The sequence below is a fragment of the Sander lucioperca genome, chromosome 5 (assembly GCF_008315115.2).
Source record: "Sander lucioperca isolate FBNREF2018 chromosome 5, SLUC_FBN_1.2, whole genome shotgun sequence".
Taxonomy (NCBI): Eukaryota; Metazoa; Chordata; class Actinopteri; order Perciformes; family Percidae; genus Sander; species Sander lucioperca.
The window spans coordinates 19,899,715-19,926,215 of NC_050177.1; the positions used below are offsets into that span (position 1 = coordinate 19,899,715).

The following is a 26,501-nucleotide window of genomic DNA, read 5'->3' on the forward strand; positions in this document are numbered from 1 at the left end:
ACTTTACATAAAGTGCATTTAAGACAGCCAAGGGATAGGACAGACAACAGACAACAAAAGACATAAGTAGACTTGTAACAGAGCATTGATTGAGGTAGGATATATAGAGTTTTAGCAGCATAAAAAAAAAGGTGCAGGAGTGCATTTCAGTTCTGTGTGAAAAATCATGTTTTGTTGTTCAATAGTCTGACTGCTGGAGGGAAGAAGCTCTTCCCCATTCTGGAGGTGCGGGCAGTTATACTGCGGTACCTTCTACCTGATGGCAGTAAGGAGAAGAGTGCATGGGACGGGTGTGTTATGTCCTTAACAATGCTTATGGCTTTGCACAGACAGTGGGTGTTGTAGATGTCAGAGAGGGAGGGAAGAGAGGCCCCAGTGATCTTTTCAGCCGTCCTCACAATCTACGGCAGGGCTTTTCGTTCTGCAGCAGTGCAGTTACCAAACCACGCTGTGATGGCACTGCTGAGGATACTCTCAATAGTCCCTCTGTAGAAGGTTGTCCTGGAGGCAGTGACAAGGAAGTCTCGGGTTGGAGCAAGGTTGAACATCTAAATGTTTTTTTCTCATTATCCAAAGACACGCTGATTATGTTGTTGAATAGGAAACGAAAAGGTCCATAGGTGAGTGGGAGTGTAGACTCGGGCCTACATGCAAGCTTTTGTATTTTGTATTTTTTTTTTCTGAGTTCATCACGGATAGAAAATTGAAATTCATTTCACCAGCCTAAGGCTCTTCTTTCCATATTTGTATTATATTTGCCCAAACATACACCAGCAGCCTATTCAGCCACGGTTTTGCAATCAATAGATAGTCCCAGAGAAATTCATTAATAAGGTCAAAGCTGGGGTTGTCTCGAGTTCAGACTTACCTGACCAGAATTAAGTGGCTGAGGTGGGTCAGAGCTCATAGTTTGCTGCACAGCTGGAGATGCTGCGGGCAAACATAAAGGTATTTGTAGGGCAGGTCTTGAAAATATAAGACTTTAATAGAATATACAAGAAGAATTAGGCAGATATTTTCTTCATTTAACAGAAATGATTATAATTTAATTTCAAGTCATCAATATAGGAAAAAATCCTGCACTCTGCTCTTGATATAGCATCACATTTTGAGAAAAACTAACGTTTCGGTCCTTTTTTTCCTTTTGTTTCGTAGTTGATGTTATCGTCCCACGCACCTGCACAGTAGAATTTTTTTGGATGTACGAGCTGTTCCCACAAAAACATCAATATAGTCATATAAATAAGTCATGAAGACTACAAATAAAACTAATGACTTTAGATGATTGTTTCATGCATTCTGTCAGGAGATCAAACAAAACAGTACAAGGTAAATCCTGCTTTGACATTTATAATTCATGCCCCTTTGTAGCCGTATGACTTTAACTGGCATGTAATAATTCAAAAGTGCAGTCTCAGATAAGTTACGCTTCTGTAGAGTGGCAGCGGTATGTTCTTTGTTCACGTGCCTTTCCTCATCAGCCTGTTCCTCGGTCCGTGCTGTAATACCGGGATCGGAGCAGCTCACATTGTGCGATCCCCCTCCTTGATACAGAGAAGAAACTCGCTGACCTTCTCACTGTGTTCACTATCATAATGCGATCTGAAAAGGGCACAGAGAAATACACTCATACCAATGATATTTGTCCTGATTGATAGGATTGGAACTGTAGTTACACATCAAGCTAAAATGCTTTCCAGTTAATATTTAATGAGAAAAGATAATCTTTTCCCTAAAAAGTGCTACTATAATGTACATAAAAATCTTAGGTAGGCTATCAATTCCACTATTCGCTATAATGAGTCAGCTTTCATGCCAGTAATAGGGGGTTTTTTGTAATTGTTTTTGAAATGTAGCACTTTGCATGGGAATGTTTCAACCTGAATCCTGCAGGTAGGCCTTGAGTGAATCAGTATTAATTTGGCATCATTTGTATTCTGATTGTCATGTCTGTGTTAATGTCAATAGAACACATTAATGCGCCCTCATGTTGAGGATCAGATGCTGTTGGTTTGAGATTTTATTTGATTAAGCGTGACATGATTTATTGGTTTAGGATGAAGGTTTATTGATGAGTCAATAATGTTGTTGCTGTGCATGTAAATAAATGCCATGTCTGACTCATCATAGTCATTTTTCTATATTCATCACACCTTGAACCACCTTTGGCTGGGCTGGGCTGCAAAGCTGTGAATCTCTTTATGTGACGGCAACCTTCATCCACAGAGTTGTGATAGGTGTGTTTATTAAATTTCATACCAGTGAGCATTATAGGAATATAAAAAACACGGGCAACGAGATGAGACACTAGTTTCCTTTTCCAATTTAACTACTGCAACATGTATTACATCTACTATATTAAATAGAGCCCTGAAACATGTCACAACTGGCAGTTGTTTTACAACAATAACCTGGGATCAAATCCGACTTCTCTTCCCGTTAGGTCTGCAGAATAAGTTACCATGGCGATCTAGCCAGGTTAAAAGAGAGCCACCTTCGCAACATCGAAAAACTCTTTTAGGCTCGCCTAACATACCTTGCTAACCAACTAATCTCACTTCGTAGTTCAACACCCGAACACAATGTCTTTATGCTATAAAGATAAGACACAAACGGGGGTCAGACTGAGAGTAGTCTCGCTTTGCCAGACCTTCCTCCACAGTGCTGTGGAGGAGGGTCTGGCTAGTCCACACAGCATTTCGGGATGGGAGAAAAACGTGCTCTGGATTATTGGCATTTCCTTAAACCAATCATAATTGTCATGTGCGGTGCTAAACTCCGCACAGAGCCACGGTGCCGCTGCAAAATAGCCTCTGGAAGGAACTTGTTTTGGTGGAACGTGTACGTTCAAAGGTTGTTTTAGTCGTGTAACAGAAAACTCAGATTGGACAGATAATCTAGCTAGCTGTCTGGATTTACCCTGCAGAGATCTGAGGCGCAGTTAAGATAAAGTCATTTCCACAATTCTGCCGCTAAACTCCCTGACTTTGCACTGGCCCCAAACGGCCAAATATGGTTTCCCGTTGAATTTGATTCGCATACTACAGCTCCTTCCCGTTCTAGGGATGCCCAGCATGCCCACATCTACTGTGGAATTATGGAGAAAAGCCAGCTCAAACCAATCAATCATTTCCACAATTCTGCCGCTAAATTCCGGACTTTGCACTGGCCCCAAACGGCCAAATCCGGAGTTTAAAATTACAACACAAAGAAAGCAGAAGGTAACGGACGTCGGCCGAAAAGAGTGACCTCTGGCGGAATATCCTGCGGCACCGGAGCAATCCCGGAAGTGGAACGTCGTGGATATAGACTAAGCTGAGAGTGACTCTACATATTGGTGACAATGAGTTTCATATTTGCTCTGAGTGTATACTGTATATCTGTTTCTATTATGTAGATATATACCTTTAGCAAGTTTACAGTTATAAAAAGGCTTGGTACTTGGTCCTACAGGAAAATCTGTCAATGTAAAGTAAATAAATAAAAATCGTTTAATCAAAAAAAAGAAGAAAAAACACGTTTGATGTTGAGTGTGTAGTTTCATTCTTTTACGTTAATAATTTTCTAAAAGGGTCTTTTTTATAAAATACTGACATCACAGACACGCCTGCCTACTTGTCTTTTCCAAGTTGATTTACAGCACTGGTTCTGACAAGTCTATAGCTATGAGTCAGCACAAAACAGCCCCATCAATAACAGAGACAGAGGGGAGCATAACATTGTGTAAGATACCACCCTATATCAGCAAACCATTTCTATATGCCCCCTTTAACTACTCCAGATTGCTGAAAAACATCTGGTAATGATTTGGGATCTTAAGGTTTTTAAAATAGTGTTCACATTTTGTGAAGCTGAATATTCTACTCACAATGCATCAAAGGCTCTGCTGAAATGAGCCCCGTTCTTGAGTTCATCCCACTAAATAATAGCATATCAGACGTTTAAGAAATATGAGAAAATGGTGATGCCAGGTCATTTGTTGGTTTGTGTGTTGTGAGCGAGCTGGTTGTGGAAGTGTTAGATAGCAAAATGCATACTGTAGAATACAGAGGATGGATACAGTAAAAGAAGGAAACGCAGGTTGTGAGAAAGTGAGTGCTGCTAGTAACACAGCTGTTAGCCATTTGTCTTTGTATGGTCAATGAACCAGTATTAAAAGGCAGCTGCTCAAGACAATTTCACCTATTACACACATCTGCTTTGGAGTTGGTCTTGCACTTTGTAAGCCAACAAAGTTTCTGTGGAAGAGTTTGAGATATTAGCAAACTTTTGAGAGGATGCCGTCAGGCACAGATTTCTGCTTGAGGACGTTCTGCTGGTTAAATGGCTGTTGGAAAGGAGAAATAAAAAAAAAAAGTTGATTAGCTTATTTTTATTTATTTTATTTTTTTTACGCACACCTCAGAGGAAATAGATTCTCTCGCAAACTGTTATTCCACAGCACTGAGCACTTATGAAGAATATCTTTCCAACATGTAATTGTGTTGTCGGAAACTAGTAATAATTGTTGATATCGCTGGAGAATATAGGCTGTCTGGTTATTTGGAAAGCCTAGAATTATTTTTTGGAGGAAGGGTAATGGAACAATTTACCAGACATGGAAAAAAAAAAAAAAAATAACTTGGCTGGCCTACATGAATTTTTTGGCCCCTAGAAATACAATCAGTACATGCAGACATCTCCTGGGACAGAGATGCTAATGGGCCCTTAATCTGCATACATTAGCATATCACAAAAAACGTACAAGGAAGGACATAAAGAGACACCGCCCGTGTCTTCATAACTTCATTGCTTTAACTCTGGATGGAAATATTGATTGAGGTAATGTGAAATAGCTATGGCTTTTGTTTAATTTGTAATCACCAAAGAACCAATACCCTGTAAGCGTTGATTTGATGATTTGGTCAAAATTTGGTTGAAAAGTCTAGAATGTAGGTTACATATAATCACTCCTTCAAAAGCATTTAATTAACTATGTCACGCAGGTCCCTAGATGTTGAATTAAAGCCATTGAAATGCTGCTGAAATAACCTACTGTACATATTTACGGAACATTTAAACCAGTTTTAACAGTGCTCTGAAAATCACCAATGCCTACTGTGTAACTCAACAATCTCCCCTAATCAAACCTGAAGTTGGAGTAAAATATTTACTCGAAAAGGTCAAGAGAGTGGAGTCTTTCCTGCAGGCATTGGACATACACACTAAAGAACACATTCGAGCTCATTACTCAAGGCAGAGTCTATTTCAATCAGGAGAGACTTTGTTGCAAATATGCAAAGGTTTATTTGTACATATGCATAATATGAAATGTACAGAGTCTTTGGAGATTAGACTCCATCATTATAAAAATAAGGGTAGGCATATCGCCCTCGATGGAGTCTAGACACTGGTGGTGGTGGTGAAGGAGCCCGAAGACCGGACCAAAGGAGCCGACGGGAGCGGTCTGCCGGAGGAGGATCCAGGCTGCCGTGGGTGATGATGACTGGAGGAAGGGGAGGAGGAGGGTTGCACGCTTTGCCGGAAATGACAACTGATACCCCATTTACACGTACATGTTATTTTGAAAAACTGAAACATTTCCCTTCGTTTGTGCCCTTCGTTTACACGCAAATGGAGAATTCTCCTCTGAAAACAATTCATTGCAAAAACTCCGGCCAGAGTGGCTATTTTGGAAAACTTTGTTTGCACTTTCGCACGTAAACTGAGACAAACAGAGGTTTAGGCAGTCGAGGAGGTGAGGAAGAGAAGAGGGAGGAAGTGATTCGTTGCTGTTGTTGCTATTTTCGGGATTCTGATTGGCTAATGTGGGCTTGAGCTTCTCGTTACACTGCCACCTACAGGTTTGGCATGCTCTTGACGGCATATATACACGGGTACGTGTAAACGAACACTTTTCTGAAAACTGACAGCTGTGCACGGTTATTTTTTTTTTTTTTTTTTTTTTAAACGGAGAGGTTGAAATGTCCGTTTATGAAAATAGCCGGCCACGTGTAAACGTAGTCTGACAGCAGCAGAGAGAAGAACAGAATTAAAGCAGGGATGCCATGCTGTGATTGGCTCGTGAAATTCATGGCCAATTCTGGTTGGTTTAACTGAAAAGTGAACGCTTCGAAACATCTGATCAGTTTTAGGAAGAGAGAGAGAGAGGTGGATGAAGTTTAGAAGTCTTCCTGAAAGAATTTACGCTGAGCTTCATTAAGTTTGTTTCTAGTACAAATTACGTTCATCATTTGACTGTAAGTATGCCATATTCTGTTGCTGCAATGACCCCATTCCTCCTTAAAGCATCAGTAAACTTTATTTCACCTTCTTATCTTATCCTGGAGGAACTGTACAGTATCACATCGAGAGATGCCCTAACTTAAAGGGGGAGATCCCAAAAGAAACTAAAACACAACTCGACACCCTCAGAGTTGATGTCAGAATCCAATAAATTATTTGAGATCATTCCTCCTTTCATCTTTTATTGCTCTTTTAAAGTGTACAGAAAATCTGTACATTTCAATTGAGACAAAACAAAATGTCACAAGAGGGATTCTCTCTCTCTCTCTCTGTCTCCATGAGCAAACATCAAACGCTGCCAGCAACCAGACACAAGATAAACAGTTCATTAAAAATGAGGGCATGCCATCATTCACAGAATCGCTCGGCTCAACCTGCGCCACTATGCAGAAGATATAACGAGGCAAACAAAACAAAGCAGTCTCATCCAAGCATACACCTGGACAAAAAGAATTTCTTGGAATTATCTAAACAGACGAAAGGATTAAGTGATAAAAGCCAGAAAAACGGAATTGTGCTCCAGCAGAGAAAAAAACTTTTTTTTTTTATTTGATTTTGCACGAAAGAAGCATAAGATGCTAAAATGATTTATGCTACAACCACATTTTGATATACTGCAGATTTAATGCATGTGTATTCTTGTGGAAAAAAAACTGAGGCTCATATAATTTCTGCAAGCATGTGTGGCTTATAATTCTTACATAACTAGCACAAGGAATACGATCACTTTTCACAGGCTAACTATTTATTTTATTTTGGTTTATTTTTTACAACCAGATCTTGTTTATTGTCTTGTCAGAGGGAGAAAGGAAAACCTCATTTAGTAGACAAGAAGTGCCCCAGGTATTTTGATACTCTGTAATTGGGTTGACTTAGATGTAAAGCTGAACAAATGGAGCTGGGGGAGCAGAACAAACAAGTGGCTGGACCGTGTGAGTTTTGGTGACAGAGAGTACGACATTAAATCTCTAATGTCGGCCAGCTTACAGACGCACAGGGTTTGTGCTGCTCCTGAGGGGAAGGGTTTGTGAACCAACGTGATTAACTTCACCTTTTTTGGGCTTGTTGGGGTGGAATATTCTGTGCTGTGTGTGGTTTGCTCCTTTGGAAGTTCTATTTATGTATTTTAGATGTAGGTGTAAGATGTGGGTCAGTGCCAAAGTACAGTATATGCTGTTAGGCTTGCCAGTTCATACAGAACTTTGAGTTGGCCCATCCAGTATGTTATGGACTTGGAGTAGGCTAGGCTTTTCGCATACTACAGCTTTATGGCATTGTGTGTATTTTATTTTCTACTTGTCAGAACTACTCCTCGTGCTTTTGAATTGCCTCCAGGGGATAAATTAAGTTATTTGAATTGAATCTCTTGTGTCTTAAGCTTTGGTTATACTCGCACTGGACACCGTGGCGCGGGCCTCCCTCAGTAGATGGCGCACACTATGAGCACGCACAGAGACGTTTCCAGTACGGTTTCCAGTTTGTTACAGTATTCTCCGAAACATCAGGGGGCATGCAAGAAAAATAATCTGTGAATAAGCAAGAAGTATACATTTAATTCAAATGAGTTGGATATTTTGTGTGTTACTTTTGTGTGAGTAATAAAGATCCTTTTCTGAAATGCAATTTGTAATCTGTTGTTGTAATGCACTTGAAATGAATTGTAATATACTTGTAGTATAATAGCAACATTTATGCTTAAGTATAACAAAATGGGGATAAAAGTACAGATGAAGTATACTTCAAACACAATTCATTTCTTGCTAACACTATAATAACATTGCACTGAAAGTATGGGTCTATGATGTTTAGGTTGTTATTGAACTTCACTTCAAATACATTATTGTCATAGTGGGACACTTTAAAAGCACTAAATATAGTTAGGAAGTGCATTTGTAGATCACTTGAAATATTACAGAGGCATACTAAATTAACATAGTTTATAGTAACAAGTATGATAATATATACAAAATGTACTTAAACACAACTATAAGTTGAGCTGCAATGCCTTTTTAAGTGTATTTCCATTAGAATGGCGATATAATGCAATTGTACTGTAAGTGTGCTTAATTTTGAATCTAGATTTTCATTAGTGTATTTTAGTGCACTTGAAGTTTGAAAAAAGTTGTTCCATTTTAGCATACTATTTACACTTGAAGTGTAGTCAAATATATGTTAAGTTGAAGTTAATACATAATTGAATACACTTAACTATACTTGGATTTGACGAAAAAAGTACAAAATGTAGAAAATATACTTAGTACACTTTATTAAAGTATATTTAATAGATTTCTTTTTCACCTGGGTATACCTACGCTCTCCGTCTCTGCAAGATTGGGAATGACTGAGATTTCTCTTGGCACAGCTACCAGAAGACTTACAACTTTCAGACCGGTTGCTCATGTCACATTTACGTTGTTTCTCTCAGTTGGAGGCTGCTCAGTAATGCTCAGCCATCACCGGAAAAGTGCTTCTAATATCCTTCACTGGTCTCCGTCCAGAGACACGGGATCTGTTGGTCCAGTTTATATACAGTCTATGGTCTTGAAATGGAAAGTGCAGCGCGGCAAGTTACAAACATTAAGAGGTGTACGACAATGCGCCGGGAAAACTTCCGGTGCTTTTGCGCTGGACACAACAGACATGGTGACGGGAACACCACAGTGACTATAAACCTACCTTTATATATTGCATGGCCAAAAGAGTGTCGATTGTAGATACACACAGCCAAAGTGCTTTTTGGAGTGTCTGGGCTTGAGTTTGTAGTAGAGTTACTACTCTTTCACATTGAGCCAGTTAAGGTGGTTTAAATTTGATAAGGTGCCTCCCTGTGCAGGTACCTCAGATATCAATACCTGGAATGCCTTGGGTAATTACAATTAGGAGGAACCATATCTTACCTTGCCTGGGAACGCCAAAAAGTCCCCTGGAAGAAGTTTCCTTTGCTGAGCCTGCTCCCAGCATGACCTGGACCCAGATAAAAAAAGAATGGATATATGCATTACTCAATCAACAGATGGACAGATAGAGGGTCAATGACAAAATTCCAAACTAGGCTACTATGTGTTACCTTTAGGTCAGACAGTTTCCATCTTAAAAATGACAACGATAGTCACACTGGAGAAACTCATTTTGGGTTAGTGGCTCTTTAAATAACCATTGGTCACACATGGTTATTCACTTTTGTACATACAACTCGCCAATACTAAATTCTAAATCAAAGACGGATATTAGCAAATCAATATTTTTCAGTCTAACGCTAGTTTACACCCGCAAACAAGTGTAGTTTTTAGTACACAGCTTCAAGGTTTGTAGGTCTTAAGAATCAAACAACAGCGCAGTGGTGTCATTGCCGTAATATTTTACATCCAAACTAATTTTTAAGGGTTGAGAAAGGCCAAACCTTGCTCTGGGAATGACAAGATGAAAATAGATGTCCCCTAGATTTCCTGAAGATAGTCTGATATCAGCGTGTCTGGCGTCCTTCACCCCCCACCACTCCCAATGGGGAGGCTCCAGCAATTATGAGGGAAGAAATCTGTGACAGGTAATGGGATTTTCTCTGCTTTTAAGATATTATGCTTCTCAAGGGATGTGCAGGTGGTATAATATAACTTCCTCTCTTTCAGATGATAGGCACATCATTTATATCTTTAGATCAGATCCTGCCCTCGGTGTGATACAAAGACACAGAGGTTTCACAACGCACTTCCGTCCTAACATCCTTGAATCTTTGCATCTGACAGTAGCCAGGGAGGAAATTTGTTTTACAGGATGTTATAAGTCATAAGTCAAGACAATCAACAGTGAGCTAATTGCAGCAACAAAAAAATCCATAACGGAACACCTCTGTTGGCCTTGTTGGCAGACAATTTTGATGATTTTCACAAAGCAACATCTATTTTGAGGTGAGAATGTTACTCACGTTCCCACTTTGCATAAAGACAAGAGGAATTCACAAAGCAAAGTGCTGTTATGCCGTGTGCATTGGCAGACTTGGCTGCATTAAATTACCACAGACAGGCTGTACATATCCAGCCCTCAGCAAAGGTGTTATGCAACAATCTTGTTTCTCAAGTCTGTTGCTACCTAAAGCCAGTAAGTGATAATAATGGAAATTAAATGTTGTTTTGTTGTCTGCTCTAAGGCATTGGACACAAACATAGAATATGGAATGCATTTCAGACTTACCAAACAATGGCTGCAAGGTAAGTGTCAGAGCTTGCTGAGTAAAAGTCTCACTGCCAATTTTGTTTGCCGTTGGCATTTATAATGAGTGCTGTTTTCATTGCTCAGGAGATATATAACAAGGCCGCCGAGGAAGAGTACAATGTGAATTACCTACTATTATTGAAGAACTTTATAACTGTAATCATGATTTGGTCATCATATAGTTACCTGTCAATAAGGCAATAAGGAAAAGGACCCAAATGCAGACAATTGTGCGAGTATATAAGCTTACAGGCAGGTATGGGTTCCAGATTTCAGGGTAAAGGTTTCAGGTTGCAGGTTCAGATGGATGGAAAGCATCAGCATCATTGACAATCTGGCAAATAATTGAGGAAAAGGGGCTGGTATGTGTACTACAGGGCTGATGAGGGAAAGTGGAAACAGGTGAGGAAGTGGGCGGGGAAGGTCTGGGAATGGCTGGAAAGGGGTTATTTCAGGGCAGGTGGGAGTGACTGGACGTGAGTCCGGTGACTGGGACAGGTGAAGTCCAAGGGCATCTGGTGGACAGGTAGAGAACAGCAATGAAGGTTGTGAAATGAATAGACAAAGGCAGAATGTGTTATCATCCTACTTGCTATGTACATATTGTTGTGTCAGTAGTATAAAAACGCTGTTATGTTTTCTTTCCTACATTTTTAAAATGATTATTAACCAAGTAAAATGTATCTTTTTTTTTCTTTACTGGGGGGCTCAGGGTGTGTAACAGAAGATGTCATGTAAACAATGTCAGTATAGTTCATTCCACAACTCATGTTGTTGTTGGAAGTATCTGGAAGGAACTTGGCTCACTGAGCCACAGGACATCAATTGCCGCCCCAAATCATTTTCATGCAGTTAACACTAAGCACTGCCACACAGTGCTGGAATACAGCACTGAGAAACAAAACAAACAGACAAGTGAATAAATGAGCAGTCACCGTTTGTAAGCACTCGGGCGAGGCATCAGGCAGTGCACGGTTGCTTGGACTGCATCGTATTAAAAGAGACATTGCTAAAAGTGGTGATGGGAAAAAAGACTAAACTTCACATTGAAGATAATCGGGGACTTATGAGAATATGCAAATCCTGTCTACATGCGTTTGGAGGATTTGGAAAAGCCTAATGACCATGTTCCCGGAGGTGCTGCAGGAGTATGGCGGGCTGAGATCACCAACAGTTACACCCTGTCCCCTCTCCTGATTGTAATATTCAAAGACAGGAAATTCAGAAACTTTGGGAAATCAATGCACAGCAGTGGGCACAGCACAGCTGCTGTTTTGCAGATGATGTAACCCTACTAATGTTAACCATCAACATTATTGTAAATGCAAAGCTTTTGCAGGAGAAAGTAATCAAGATGCTGATCCTTACTTCCAGATCCTAGGCTGTGGTTCTCTCCCAGACAAAGGTTGCCTGTCTAATCCAGGTGAGAGAGCATGTGACTGTGACAAAGAAGGTTTTTGGAGTTTGACTGCTAGTTGGGAACATTAGTAATATGAACACAGTCTTGGAAAAAGAATCAAAAAGCACATTAAAAAGCTCTTGATTTACCAGCTGATCATCTTTCTGACCTTCACCTTTGGTCACATGCTTTAGTGACCAAATGGCAGCAACACGTGGCCGAAATTGACAGGATGAGAGGGTCATCAATAAGAGTTGACCTACAAAGCAAGAGGGACCTCTCTGTGAAGGTGTACAGAGAGCACAGCGACACTATTTTGTGGGGGGGGAAGCCTTGAATAATTCAACGGGCCCAGAGCTGGACAGGATGTGTTTATGGCTATTAGATATTCAGAGTGTTAAAGCTTCTGTTTAGCTGTTGTCAGGGGGCCCACAATGTTTCTAGCTTTGGCTCTGGTGGGGCATGACCAACTAGAGGAACACGAGGAGGCTGCTTGGGCAAAAACACGCCTTGGATTCTCAGCTCACATAAGCATGACCTGACTTAGATAAGCAGAATAATTATGGATGGGTGGATGGCTTCCTCATAGTGAAAGAGATTCAACAGATAACATTCAGGTAAATATATATATATAAACTTAGCACAAAAAGTAAGGACATTTGTGTTTGGTAGATTATTTCTCTGTGGTAACAATGCTTTTTGGCAATAAATTGTATACCGTTGGAAAGCCTGTTTAGTTCCCTTTTAAATGTTGCCCCATTTGTAAGGAACATGCATTTGTGGGATGAGCAGCAGCGCTGAGTATGTGGGTTGCGTCCATGAAAAATTTGCCAAATCTTCTCTGTCAATGCCAAACAGCTTATTCTACCATTGACTCGTTTGGTGTTTGGTGGATTGGATGATTGAAGTTTGAAGAAACAAGACATATTGGCACTTTGAACAATGTACCCATTACACAAACAGGAGCCTCAGTAGCATGTGGAAGAACCATACACAGCCACAACAGCCTGGCACCTCCTCCTCAACCCCATTGTTACATTTCCAATATGTCTTGTTTCTTCAAACTTCAATCATCCAATCCACCAAACACCAAACGAGTCAATGGCAGAATAAGCTGTTTGGCAAATTTTTCATGGGCGCAACCCACATACTTAGCGCTGCTTCTTATCCCACAAATGCATGTTACTTACAAATGGAGCACCATTTGAAATGGAACTAAACAGGCTTTCCAACGGTATCAGATGTATTGCCAAAAAGTATTGTTACCACAGAGAAATAATCTACCCAACACAAATGTCCTTATTTTTTGTGCTAAGTTTATATATATATTTTTTTTACCTTCCTGATCACTCAATACAGTGGTTAACTTACTTTATTAGATTACCTACAACTCAATTGTATGTATACTATAATTCCATGTAATAAGATGAGAAGAAATTGTTTCAGCATCCTTAACAACAACATTGGAGTCTATCATCAGACCCTTACTACATATTTAAAGCATCTGACTAAATTTACAATAGTGACATTTTGCTTTCTTAGACCCTTTTGATAGTTCACGTTTGTCCATTTTAAATCATGCTGAATTAAAAGAAGGTGTTCTTTTTTAAGAAACAGGAGCGACCCCACCTATTAAAGTCTGTCATCTGAGCAAGGAATGGCTTTTAGATAGATGTGATTTGCATGAGAGAGTTGTGTCTGTCAATATGGCAAGCATCTGCTGGAGATGAAAAATCTCGGCAATATTGCCTTTAATCTAGCCAAGACTTTTGTCATCTGAACAGCTTGCAATTGTTATCACACTGACAAAAAACACACAGATGTAAGCAAGCCTACCCACAACACCCTGAGGAGGAAAACAGTGCAGCATAGCTGCTGAAAATGAATGCAGCCTTAAATGGAAAGCAGTGAGAAATGACATACATATGGAAAGAAATATACTGTGCTGTAAGCAATTTGTCTTTTAGGACAATTTTACTTCCATAGCCAAGAAAAGGATTAGGCAAGGATACATTATTAATTTAAAATAAATGTTCACAAATACTAACCGCTATCACTGGTTAAGGCCTTGCAATACAAGATGTGAGAAATGCACTGTGAAGTCTCTGTACAGACTGTATTTAAAGCCTTGAAGAGCTTGCAGAAGTACAGTAGATCCTTGAAAGTGAGTTTCATTTGGTGTTTACAAAGGACCTATCTGAAGACTTCGATTGGAAATCTTTGGAAGGACACATCAGAACCAAAGGAATACACCCATTGCTGTATGGGCTGATAATAAAAAAAGCACTATTTGGACGTCGAAGCACAGGTGAAATGAACTGCTTATATTGGGTTATGACAGATATATTGTGTTACTATAAAATATGTTCCACCCATAGAATGCAGACGGACTCAAGGGGTGACATATTTAAAAGATGTTTATTGTGAAAAAATAATAAATAAATAAAAACTGTAAAAACGGCAAGTTTACATTCATTCATACGTTGGGCCATCTGAACTTAGTTGGAAAAATATACAACAATAAAAAATATAGTATGAAAATCACAATAACAGTATCCCAAAATAATAATATTTCACTCTCATACAAAAACATAAACTCACAATTTCTTATATAATATATATACACACATCAGGATTCCAATAACTATACAATACATGCACAAAATATAATATCATTTTTTAAAAGATTATTTTATGGGTATTTTAGACCTTTATTTTGATAGGACAGCTGAAGACATGAAAGGGAAGAGAGAGGGGGAATGACATGCAGCAAAAGGCCACAGGTCGGAGTCGAACCCGTGGCCTGCTGCATCGAGGAGTAAACCTCTACAGATGGGTGCCTGCTCTACCAACTGAGCTATCCGGGCACCAAGCAAAATATAATGTTATAAATCACAAGTCCCAGATCATCAAAATGAACTGTCTCACTCTATATACAACGTATCTATAGTTGTATGTCAGTAAATGTGCAGAAAGAAAAGTGAAGTTCCAAACATTGGTCTCATCTTTCCAATCAAATAAACTATAATCAGCAGATACCATGAGCCACGCAACTTATTTTATTAAGCCATGAACCTGTTGTGATATGTAATTTTTCCTGCAAAGCAATTTATTGAAGATAATGGCAATGCCACGCTTCAATCGCCTGCATGTGAATTCTTTCTCTCGTTGTATTTATTTGCTCTCCATAAAACAAACGTGCAAAAATGGTTCTTTGACTTGAGACAAAGGTTCCATGTGGCTTGTGGATATCATCTGGCACTGTGCGTGTGGCGTAAACAAGACATGAGGACTAGCTGTGAAAGGTCAGTGAGAGGGCAAGGGTGGATGGATACTCAATTTCCAATGTAGCACTAGGAAGCAAACAACTCTAGAATGTATAACTTTTCTGCAGTGGAGCTCATTTCATTTCAGTACACATTTTTTTTTCTGCATTATAGGACATCACATACCATGCCAGAGAAAATCTGCGGAATATTATCTAGTTTACCTAGATATCTGGCTCTTGTTATTCAGGTCTGCGCCAACACAGATCTTGTTAATCGCTTTGACAAACATTGCATCTCCAGTGTGCTATAAATCAAAGCGGGATACAGTTGTGGCTCCATCAGTAGGGTCTAATCTGAATGTATCAGCTGGTGTCAACTCAGGGACAGAAAATCGAAATATGCCTTCTGTGTGTGTAGTTTGCTGTATTGCAAATTGCCAGATATTGTTTTGTCCTGCGTGTGACATAGTGTAGTGTTGACCAATCTGCAAACAAAGCCAGCTGGTAGAAGAAAAGCCTGGCCGACAATATTAGCTTCAAAGTAGAGCATATTTTACAATGAATATGTAGACCATGATATAATACGCTTACAGGAGTAAGCATCTTAACACTAGTGAGCGAAAATCCATGTGAACCACCTCTGAAAAAGACCGAGAGATTAAACATTTTAGTTTAACAAGCATTCATTCCCCTCCAACATACTCAATTCAGGACAGATTTATTTTATGGAAAAACATCTGAAAAAGCACTCAGGTTTCCCTACACAAGGCTACAATTTCATGTTTAATATCATACATCAGATACAAGTGCCTTTCTGTCTTGTTGGGAGTGGTGGACATTGGGTTTTCAATGGAACATTACTGCCATCTAGTGTGTTTGTTGTGCAACTGCTTGCAGGCCTAAGGACAGCACTAAATACACGGACATTCTGTATTTGTGGTGCTCTGCCATAACATATTGTTTCTTGATTGAAAATTGAGACAGGGAGTAAGCTATGGGTCAATACATCTTGGGGGGAAAAAATCCCCCCCTCCCCCCGGTCAGTATGAATGTACAATGTAATCTGAAGGAGGAGGCTATGGCACTGAGCCAGATCAAGCATGTTTAGGAAAAGCTAAAATAGTTGTATTTTATTTATAGAAATACGTTGTTTTTTTTAAATCATAAAGAGTATGTGTAATCCTTGATTTGACACGCCTCTTCTACTGTATAGTTGGCCAATGCTGAAACAGCTGGATACCACAGGAAAAGTATCTCTGTGTTGTTAAAAGAGACAACCACCAGGATGTTCTCATCGCTTTTACACAAAATACTGAGGTTTGCTGGCCCTAACATGCAGATTTTATTGTAGTTTAGTTCAGTTCACAGATCTTCAACAGGGGGTCCGTGACCCCTAGGGGGTCCTCAGAGTCAATGCAGGGGGGCCACCGAATTTACTTAAAACATGTCTAAAAAAAAATAATACATTAACATGAATCCAACATACTATTAGCAAAGATAAATAAGAAAAAAAATCCAAAAAAAACCCCTCAACAACATTAAAGATATGCTTACGTATGATACAGGTAGGCTTATGGATTCACTGTGCCTTCCACAAGTATGTTTGACATTAAAACATGATGATATATGAATATTTAAATAGTAGCTTAGTATTGTAGGACATCATAAAAAGGAACGTGTATAGGTTTTAGGCCACCATACATGTTATTGTCGGCTCAGTTTATTATGCAACTCAATTTTATACAATAGGGGGTCCCTGCTCGTCTCTCTTTCAGGTTAGGGGTCCTTGGCCTAAAAAACATTAACTACCCCTGGTTTAGTTAGTAATGTTTGGGCCAGTCACGTACAATGTGACAATAGTGTTTTCACCTAATTTCAAGAATTCACTTTAGATTGAGACATAGTGTCTGCACTATGACGAGGTTTGCCTCCATGTTAGAAGGTGAATGAACCTTCCCCAGCCAGCAGATGGTGATAATAATGTATACTGTTGGTAGAGTCACGGTATTCACATCTCCAGGGAGAGGTCTCCTGTGAGAAGTGGGAAGTTTCAGGTTTAAATCCCCAGCCAACTTTATATAAAAACTGCAGGAAATCTAGCTCACCCAGTAAGAGCGTTGAGTAGGAGTCCTGCAGTGGTGCGGGTTCGAATCCGACCTGCTGCCCTTTGCTGCGTGTCATCTCCCATCTCTCTCCCCCTTTGTGTCTAGCCACTGTCTCTACACAATAAAGGGAATAGCCCCAAAAAAATAATAACAAAAAAGAAAGTGATTGATTAAATCTTTAAACAATTATTAGCACAACGCCCATATTTGACATTTAGCCACCGAATGGACCAGTGGACTGCTGTGGTAGCCAAAAGTGTGAATTTAATTGAAATGAATGTCACACTTTCTCCGTCGTTGCTCATTAGCGGAAATAAGAACATGTTTTGTTGAAATGCTGAGAAGTTAATTAAGGGTAATTATGTTAAGAGGTTTAACTTTACATGAACTTACATTTTTCTAATCTCACAACGCTTTGAGGTGTTTATGCTGCACATGGTGTTTACCATGCCGGCTCTCAGTCCCAGATGAAATGTAAAATTAATCACGCAGCGCTGAATTCTTTCTCCAATGTGCTACACAGATAAAATCGTTTTATACTACTCGTAATTGTTAGATTGTTTTTTTTCTTCCTTTGGCTAACATCTTAACAAATGAGGCTGGAATTCCAATTTATTTAGATGAGACATGTTGGCATAGATTTTTTATTTTTTATTTATTTAACCTAAGTCGATCAAGAACAAATTCTCATTTACAACGATTCATTCATACCTGTACCCAGTACAACCACAGTCTGATCTGCTGACCACTGAGCAGCTCCACTGGAGCGGTTGGGGTTAAGGGCCTTGCTCAAGGGCACCTCAGTGGTGGTGATGAGGGAGGGACAAGTGCTGCTCTTTCACTTTCCCCACCCAGATTTTATCCTGTCGGTCTGGGGATTGAACCTCTGGGTCACAAGCTCGCTTCTTTAACCTTTAGGCCACCACTGCCCCTATCAATCAGCAATCAGCATTGTATTTACAGTATATATTCTTTTCAAGCAACTTCTATAGCCTACATATTAGAGTCAACTCTATATATTACATAATTGAAATGCACTGTAACACCTGTATGATGTAATACAATGCAACACAGCCAAGTCAATACTACTTAAAGTGTTATGTTTTTTTGTGTGTTGACTCAGCTATGTCATAGCCCATTACAAGACAGTTGCATCAGATTGCATTCTAATAGTAAGTAAAACGTAATTTATAAAGCACTTCTCCAACCCGGGGTTACAAAGTGCTTCACCGTTACAGATAGATGGTAAAAACATTTGAATAAATAAATACAACAGACACAAATAACTGCAAATATGGTCAAGGAAGCATCAATAACACAACTTTAAAATGACATGTAAAAACACTCAACCGTTTGCTTATCTTGAGGACATACAGGAGTTTCTATCCATATTGTATGTATATTTATTCATTTACATATTGCCATTTTTTTTATTACATGCAAATTACTTGACACAGCTGAACTCTGTACAAGACTGCATAAAAGCATTTGAGAGACGTACACCTTATTGCATGCAGTGTTTTGGCTTTGTGCCCTCTTGTATTCTGATTATCACACCTCAACATCCGAGATTGGCGCTGAACACAAAAACCGACACTGTTGTCACGGTAATAAAGACCAGCTTTATTTTGTCCTCTTACAATAGCTAGATACATATAAGGCTTTTCCAACAAAATGGATGCAAGTAGGAAATCTGCCAGCTGAAAAAAATCATTTCTGAGCTGTAAAATGCTGTAAAACAAAACACAGCATCACCCATCGTTGTAATCATCATTTCAGCGGAATGAGTTTCTCCCTCTACAGAGAACAGTGACTTACAGGAGCCAAAAAGTGCCTCGCTGAGAGATTGTTGCAGCATGTTGCGTCAAATGTGGCAAACAGTTCTCTGATATAAAAAAAAAAAAATGAAAATGTTAGAATGAAATGTCTTCATTAACAAAGTCCCAGATTAATGACATACATCCAAAGGAACAGACTCACATACTCTGCTGACAAAACTGAAGCTTACACAAATTCAGATGTATTTTCATTCAGAATGTTAATAGAAGTTGCCTGAGATAAAGAAAATCATATGCACATGTGAATCATTTTAAAGAGAACAGTGTAGTCAATGAAACGGCGATGTTGAAAAGTACACGGTATCCAGTTACTTAAAAAAGCTTTGGACAATTCTTTTTCGAAAGACACCATTTCAAGTTCCTTGTTTGTCTCAGGGGAAAGTGATACATGGAGTTGTTGAGAGGGGATGATAGAAAAAAACTGTAAATCCAGTTGCAATATTACTTCCACAACAGATAAACAAATATAATACAGTAATATCCAACTCTCTGAGACTATTGTTACATTTGTCACAGCAATTGTATCTCTTTTACCAGCACTTCTACCAGAACAGAATTGTCAGTTTCTCATAGAGATGAATAATTAGCTCTGTTATAACCGCCACTTAAATCATAAGTGACCTGAGGTATGGAGCAGTCTGTGAAGAAGTTGGGGAAGGCCAAAGTGCACAGTGCGTTATCCTCTATGGACCCGGAAGCAGCCTCAGAATGACAGTAAACAGGGGGCTGGGTTGGGCCAGTTCGCAGATTATCCCCTACTTTCTTAGTGGGTACTGAGCAGCTAGTCCAGGGCTCAGAGTAGAGGAGACCCCCAACTAAATGGTGAGCATCGTAGGAAGCAGGATCCGGGCCTCCCATCTCTGGCTGCACCCGGACAGGCATACTTTGATAAAGGTCCTGGTCGCTGACCATATTGCTGTAATCTGGCCCCAAGAGCTCGAAGAACTCCGCCGCTTCAGGATTGCCCCGCTCCAAGTCCTTCAGCGTCATCCCAGATGTGGAGCTCACTTTGGAGCAGTTGGCCGGCTCGGTGAAGAAAGAAGGGGGCAGATTACGATGCCTCAGGGGTGGTTTCTTGGCTTTCTCACCCCTTATATCCTTCACAGGGCTGAAGAGGGCCGCCAAGCTCTTGCTCTGTAAATTGGCCTGGACCCCGTCACGTTTAGGCAGAGTTTTGCTCTGCAAGGGCTGAGCCAGGGGGGAACCCTGTCTTTTACCTGGGACTTCTGCTACATTTCCTGGTGTTATATTGCCGGTGCACCTTTTGATCTGCTTCTGTAGATACTTCCGGTGGTTGACTTTTCTCTTGGATTTCACCGGCTTGTCCAGAGCCAGCTTGATATTGCTGGAGGCCGAGTCTATGAAGCTCAGCAAGTCCCGAGTGGTCTCTTTGTAGTCCTCATCATTTTCTGCCTCACCGAGGAGACTCCCATCCAGACTTTTCTCCACCTCGTACTCCATCACAGAACCAGGGAAGCAGAAATTCATGAACTGAGGGTTCATGATTGCAGTCTGAACAGCCATTACTCTGTTGAGCCCAGCGGCTACACCTGTGGCATCCTCTGTGATCCCTGAACCAAAAGTTTCTTCAGAGCATGTCTTTTTTCCTCTGACAAACACTTGGTCCTGATGCTGCTCATGAAGTTCCTGTAAACATTCCAGAGTAGAAGTGACGGGCTCTGAGGAAAGCGAGGGGATCTTTCAGGGGGCTGGACTAATGATGTCAGAACATCAAAGAGGAGGGGCAAAGAGACCGCAGGACTTAACTCTTTGCTTGTGCCTGACCACCTGCATCTAAGAGGGATTTGTCTGAAATTCCCTGCTGGGTTGAAGACAATAACCTCTGTCAGAACTCTCCCCCTCTAGTTTAACTGTTTGTGTGTGCTCTGAACCAAAAACGCTTTCATGAAACTGGAGGATATTACTGTAACGGTGAGCAGAAAAAGTCTGCTGGGTAGAATTGTTACACCATCATCTCTCTAATTAACTTACAACAACATATTCTGTTTTGATACACATGATTATTCAACAAACCACATTTAAACCAACATTTTTTTTAGTTAAAGTTAGATATCCTACAAAAATGCTGCTTGCTTTTTAACCACCATTTAATCACCATGCCTACTTAGGAGTTCCCTGTCTGGATTATCAAACAGAAGTTAACTTGTAATCTAATTACTGTTCATTTAGGCACTGAAACATACCCAACTATCAAATCAAGGCTATAAAGTAGCGAGAAAGGCTTCTTTTTTTTGTGGGAAAAATCTTTGTGCCCCAGCAGATGCCACCATTTTTGGAGAATCTTCCCAACTGCTTGCTTGTGTCTTAATCTGCTCATGGCAAAAGTTGATTTCTAGTGCATTCCCAGGCCAGTGGGAATTTCTGCCCTGGCCTGACAACTATTATGGGCTGCCTTTGACATAAAGCCCTACAGGGTCTAAATAGCCTCTATTCTTCGCCCGGCAGTGAAAGGGAGCTTTGTGCCAGAGATTCATTAAATTGCACCTCACAGCCCCTTCGTAAAATGGCTCTCAATAATGAACAGTCGATTTAACTAGAAAAGCTGCCGGAGCTGTTAAATTAAAGGGGGAATAAAGTGCAGTTCAGGCTCAGTGTGCCAGAAGAAATGTTGACCTTAAGAAATCCTGGGTATGAAACTTCTGTTGTAAACAATAACGTATTTACAGGAAGTTTTTTGGCCAGCAGTGAATATAACGGAGGATGTGTCCAACAGCCAGATAGCTATGTTGCCAGCACTTATCCCAGTTTAAGTGGAATTTCAAGTGAATGGACAGTTAGGCATAGTTTGATTATACAATAAAAATGTGTAACTTGCTGTTAACTACCGCACATATTTTTTTTTTATTTGTTCACCAGAGAATGCAGAAGTCTCTATCAGATCACAAACCTTCATTAATTATTCGTACTTTAAGTTCAGACATGCTGCGGCTGAATAATTGAACCAAGATCCCTCCTCTTACAAAAGTGCATGTTGAGGTGAGGCGGCGACTCGTTTAAGAGTTGGAGGGATGAAAAGAAAAGTCTGAAGCAGCGAGGGAGTGAGGCCGCTCAAAAAAAAAAAAAAAAAAAAAATATCTTTCTCATGTTAATTCCCGGTGGAGAATAGGGACAGTGAACGTGATATCACTGATCTTATTATCTGTGGCTCAACAACAAGTCTGTGACTGAAAAAGGAACACAGAAAAACTCAAATCTATGAGCAACAAATGGTTACAAAATAAAGAACATCTTCCTGTTTATACAGCTGGCCATTAAAAGACCTGCTGATATATTAGCGAGAAAGAAACGAGAGGTCATGCGTGGGAACTACAGAGACTTTGCATATTCAGTTGTACCCGGCATTAGGCACTTATTTGTAAATTTGAAACAGTGTCATAAGTGTAGGAGGAAAATGGAGGTCAGCTATCACAACATGAGCTTTTTAACGCCTGCCCAAAGTGATTCTGCCTTCCTCTCTTTGCTAGGAGCACAATTCTGGCAACGTGACATCATCACAGTCACGGCAGCTATATCCCCCATTTTTTTTTTCCCAGTCAAGAGGCTTTGGCTTTTGTGCTGGTGGGTCTTTCACATCACAGAGCCTGACGCACAGATCCCGGAAACAAGTTTCTATTGTTGCATAAAAGGCTGAGAGGGAGAGAGGGGATGGGCTGTGGCAGATCAGCTCGGAAAAAATATAGGAACTCAGAGCTTTTTTGGGTTTGTTTCCAACTTTTTAACCCTGGTGTTGTCTTCCCAACGACCGTGCAAACGTTTTGGTCGACTTTTGTCGTTTTTCTCGATGTTTTCGTCACTTTTGTCCAAGTTTTTTTGTCACTTTTTCTGATGTTTTTGTCGATTTGTTCTGCGCTTTTGACATTTTCGTTGTTTTTCCACCCCCCCCACGTTTTTTAAGTGTTTCCTGACATTTGTCACTTTTTTTCAACGTTCTTTTATCAATATTTTTTAAAATTCTATCAAATCGAATACAACACCCACATTCAATGAAAGTAGTGAACTAATTATTTATTTTACTTGTGAAGAGTAACGGTTGTTCGGAACCGTCCACATTATTTTTTTTGACAATTTGGTTGAAAAAAAAAAAACTTTTTAAAAATGGGTCAAATTTGACCCGTGGACATCAGGAGGGTTAAGACATTAAGTGTGAGGTTAATTGTTAAGTTATAAATTCCTAATAATAGACCGGGCGTTTATTCTAGCGTTAATCGCGGAGGTTAAACTATAGATTGAATTTTCATAAACTCATCATGTTTGGAGCTTTAGGGAATTTTAATTTTGAGAAAGCCTTTACTAATCTGCTGTGCCTTTCTCCCCACAACCATACATGTTAAGTACACAGATCCATATTGTTGAGATATTGTTAAACACTAGCACCACGCCCTGTGTCCCTGACTGAGAATGTACTTATTCAGCAGCACCCAGCTCCAAGGGAGCAACGTGATGTGACGCACACAGGCTTAATCTCTTCCTACTAGTGTGTGGTCCCTGTCGGAGCGGGGACACACTCAGAGTTTGGGGTCGAGAGAATACTAATAACACCTTTGATTGATGGCCAGTGTCAGAGACTAAGAAAAGGCTGGCAAAATTAATGACCTCTCAAAGTCCTGAGAAATGTTTCAGGACAGCGTTTAGTGGCAGAGACCCCGTCCTCCCCCATGTTTAGCTATGTTTTTTATTCTACTGGGGTGTCCGAAATCCAGTCAAGCCTGTGACAAAATGCTGAGAAGTCAGGCTTTGTGTCTCCCGGTAGAAAATCAACCCACATACCAGTGCAGGACATGTTCCCCATCTGGGGGGGGGTAGTTCAAAGAAAATTAAAAAGCAAGCAGACATGTTTTCATTGCCAGTCAAAGTGTTTTGGTCATACTATTTTCAGTCTTTTAGCTTGACATTTAAAAAATGAAATAAAATAAAACTGGGACTTCATGGTGAACTACAAAAGGCTTATTGGTTCCTGCCGGTTCCTGCATCCCCTCACTCTTAACTCTTAACCTTTCATCAACCCTGCTCAACCTCTCTGGCACCCCAGGAGTTGTATTAATAATATTACTAGCAGGGGGGGGACAAACCAGGCTCTATGGGCTGCCTTGGTGCTGCAATTTAGAGCTTTAATGGCAGCCAGTGAATGAAAGCATGCCAGGGGGAATCCCACAGGTTGGTCTACGGGGGTGAGGTCAGCAGGCGTAGCTGCAATAATCTCCCACCACTGACTTTATTGGCCTCCTCCGATTGGGTTTTTATTAAATCTCAGGCACATGCAATTGCTCCTGCTAGGTGGAAGTCACTTAAAATCCTCAGTCTCTCTAAAACGTGACAAAGAGTCGGCTCGACAGAGCGACAGTTCATCCAAATATGACGAAAAGACAATTAGAAAGATTATATGACAATATCGTTAGTAGCTTTTGGATCACAGCATATTAAATAAAGGTGGTATAAGATATAAATAGAAAAGTAAAAAAAAAGCAAGGAAGACACTGTTCTTTTGTGAAAGATAACAAATCAAGTTTAATACAACACTGTGCAGAGGGTATTGAAAATAAATTTGATTTTCTTACTATTTGGTGCCAAAGACTTCTTGAGCATATCCCATTATACATTTATTTTGAAAGAGCAAATACACCTTGAGTGACAACAAAGGCTAATCAACATTAAATCAACAAAAATGGAGTGTCAATTTGTACTAAGGAAACTAAAAGACAAAATGAAATGACATGTGAATAATGGCGTTTTTCCATTACATGGTACCGGCTCGACTCGCCTCGACTCTACTCGCCTCGACTCGACTCAACACACTGTGCGTCCGTTTTCCATTGCAGATTTTAGTACCGCCTCAGCGTGGCTGGTCGTCTTGCCGGCTCGACGCACACACCAGCGCACAAGTATAACATCAGGCCACTTGAGCTTGTTTTACAGTTCTGTGGAGGCTCCACGCAGAGCTTTCACCGTAGCCTATGTAATATGTGGCCTCATGTATACATTTGTCAGCTGGTGTGTGCGTCAAGCCAGCATGTGTGTGTGTACGTAGGATACGGCGAAAGCTCTGCCTGGAGCCTCCGCAGAACTGTAAACAAGCGGCGCCGTAGTAAACTGCCGTGACCTAACGCGACACACACACAGAACGTGGAAGGTGTGTGTTGTTGCCAGAAGACATTTAGTTTCTAAAGAAGCTGGAGGCAGCAAAAAAAAAAACAGCTGGCTAAACTGTTTAAAAATAGCGGGTTTGTTCAGGACACCCCCGTCTGTCGTTTTCACGTCACCTTTTCGGCTCGCCTCAGCTCGCTTGGAACCTCGACTGAGGAGCTACTAAAAAAAGTACCTGTTAGCAGGTACCAGGTACTTTTTTTCGTAATGGAAAACCAAAAAAGGCGAGTAGAGTCGAGGCGAGCAGGTACCATGTAATGGAAAAGCGCCATAACTGAATGTATCCCTGATTGATCCCTGAAGCAGAGAGGCCATTATGGTTTTTTTGGCAAACTTTACATGGGAGAAAAAAACTAAATGAGGACAATCCAGTCTTTTCATTATGATAATGTGATTACATTCATTAAAGCTATAGTGTGTAGTTTCTGTCGCCCCCCATGAGGAATTCTAAGTAATAACAACACTGTCGGCGCGTCCACATGATACAAGCCTTCCGTGATCGCGCATCACCCTCCACCCCTCCTCCACACAGTAACTTGTAGCCAAGGAGGACACGGAGGATTAAAATAACATGATGGACTCTTTAGAAGAGGTCATTATCTTCACTCATGTTTCTGCGCGTGAAAGTCACCGGACGCCACAATCTTGTGAACATAGTCATACTGAGAAATACAGAGAGAGTTGTGTGGAGCTGATAGTCTTAATTAGCTTTGTAGCAACTCATTTGGCAACAGCTTGAATGTAAAAAGGTGCAGTAGGTAAGCCTTATAAAACTAACTTTCTGTCATATTTGCTGAAACTGACCCTATGTTAGAGTAGAACTACATGAAGCAGGTCATTTAAATTTCTGGCACCACCTACAGCCTGTAGCGCAATTTTAAAAAATCCACCGCTCCCTGTTCAGATGCACCAATCAGGGCCAGGGGGGGTGTCTAACTGTGTGTCAATCACGCATTCATTCTCCCTTGTGGGGGGAGGGGCTTTGGAGACCGTTTTGGGCTTTAGCGGAAAGGGGGGGGGGGCTGAGAAGTTGTCAATGTTCAAATTTTTTGGCTAAGTCCTGGATCTTCACAATCCTACCTACGGCACCTTTAATATAAAAAAAGTTACGTACTAAAGCTTTAACAAAGAAATACATTTACACTATAGCATTGTTATCACAAGCAGCTCTCATTTTGTTTCTCATAATACAGTACCTCTCCAAGCCCTTTGGAAATGTGTAGTTTGGCTTAAAG

General features: G+C 40.3%; 1 protein-coding gene and 2 long non-coding RNA genes across 3 annotated transcripts; 1 reads left to right on the forward strand and 2 right to left on the reverse strand.

Annotated features, from left to right (window-relative positions):
- Positions 1-25,738, forward strand: LOC116048408. The gene is made up of 3 exons (XR_004104621.2): positions 1-12; positions 9,564-9,574; positions 25,613-25,738. It is a non-coding gene; the product is annotated as an uncharacterized LOC116048408 (long non-coding RNA).
- Positions 1,136-10,815, reverse strand: LOC116048409. The gene is made up of 3 exons (XR_004104622.1): positions 10,745-10,815; positions 9,183-9,249; positions 1,136-1,602 (listed from the first exon to the last, which is right to left on the reverse strand). It is a non-coding gene; the product is annotated as an uncharacterized LOC116048409 (long non-coding RNA).
- LOC116048407 (protein FAM181B) lies at positions 18,370-22,972 on the reverse strand. Its single transcript, XM_036001149.1, has 2 exons — positions 19,610-22,972; positions 18,370-19,525 (listed from the first exon to the last, which is right to left on the reverse strand). The coding sequence occupies exon 1, from the start codon at positions 20,626-20,628 to the stop codon at positions 19,672-19,674; it is 957 nt and encodes a 318-aa protein (XP_035857042.1). The 5' UTR covers positions 20,629-22,972; the 3' UTR covers positions 18,370-19,525; positions 19,610-19,671.
- Positions 25,739-26,501: the final 763 nt, after the last annotated feature.

Bases quoted from the DNA above. Each gene is read 5' to 3' on its own strand.
- LOC116048407 (XM_036001149.1), bottom strand. From the start codon at position 20,628: ATGGCTGTTCAGACTGCAATCATGAACCCTCAGTTCATGAATTTCTGC.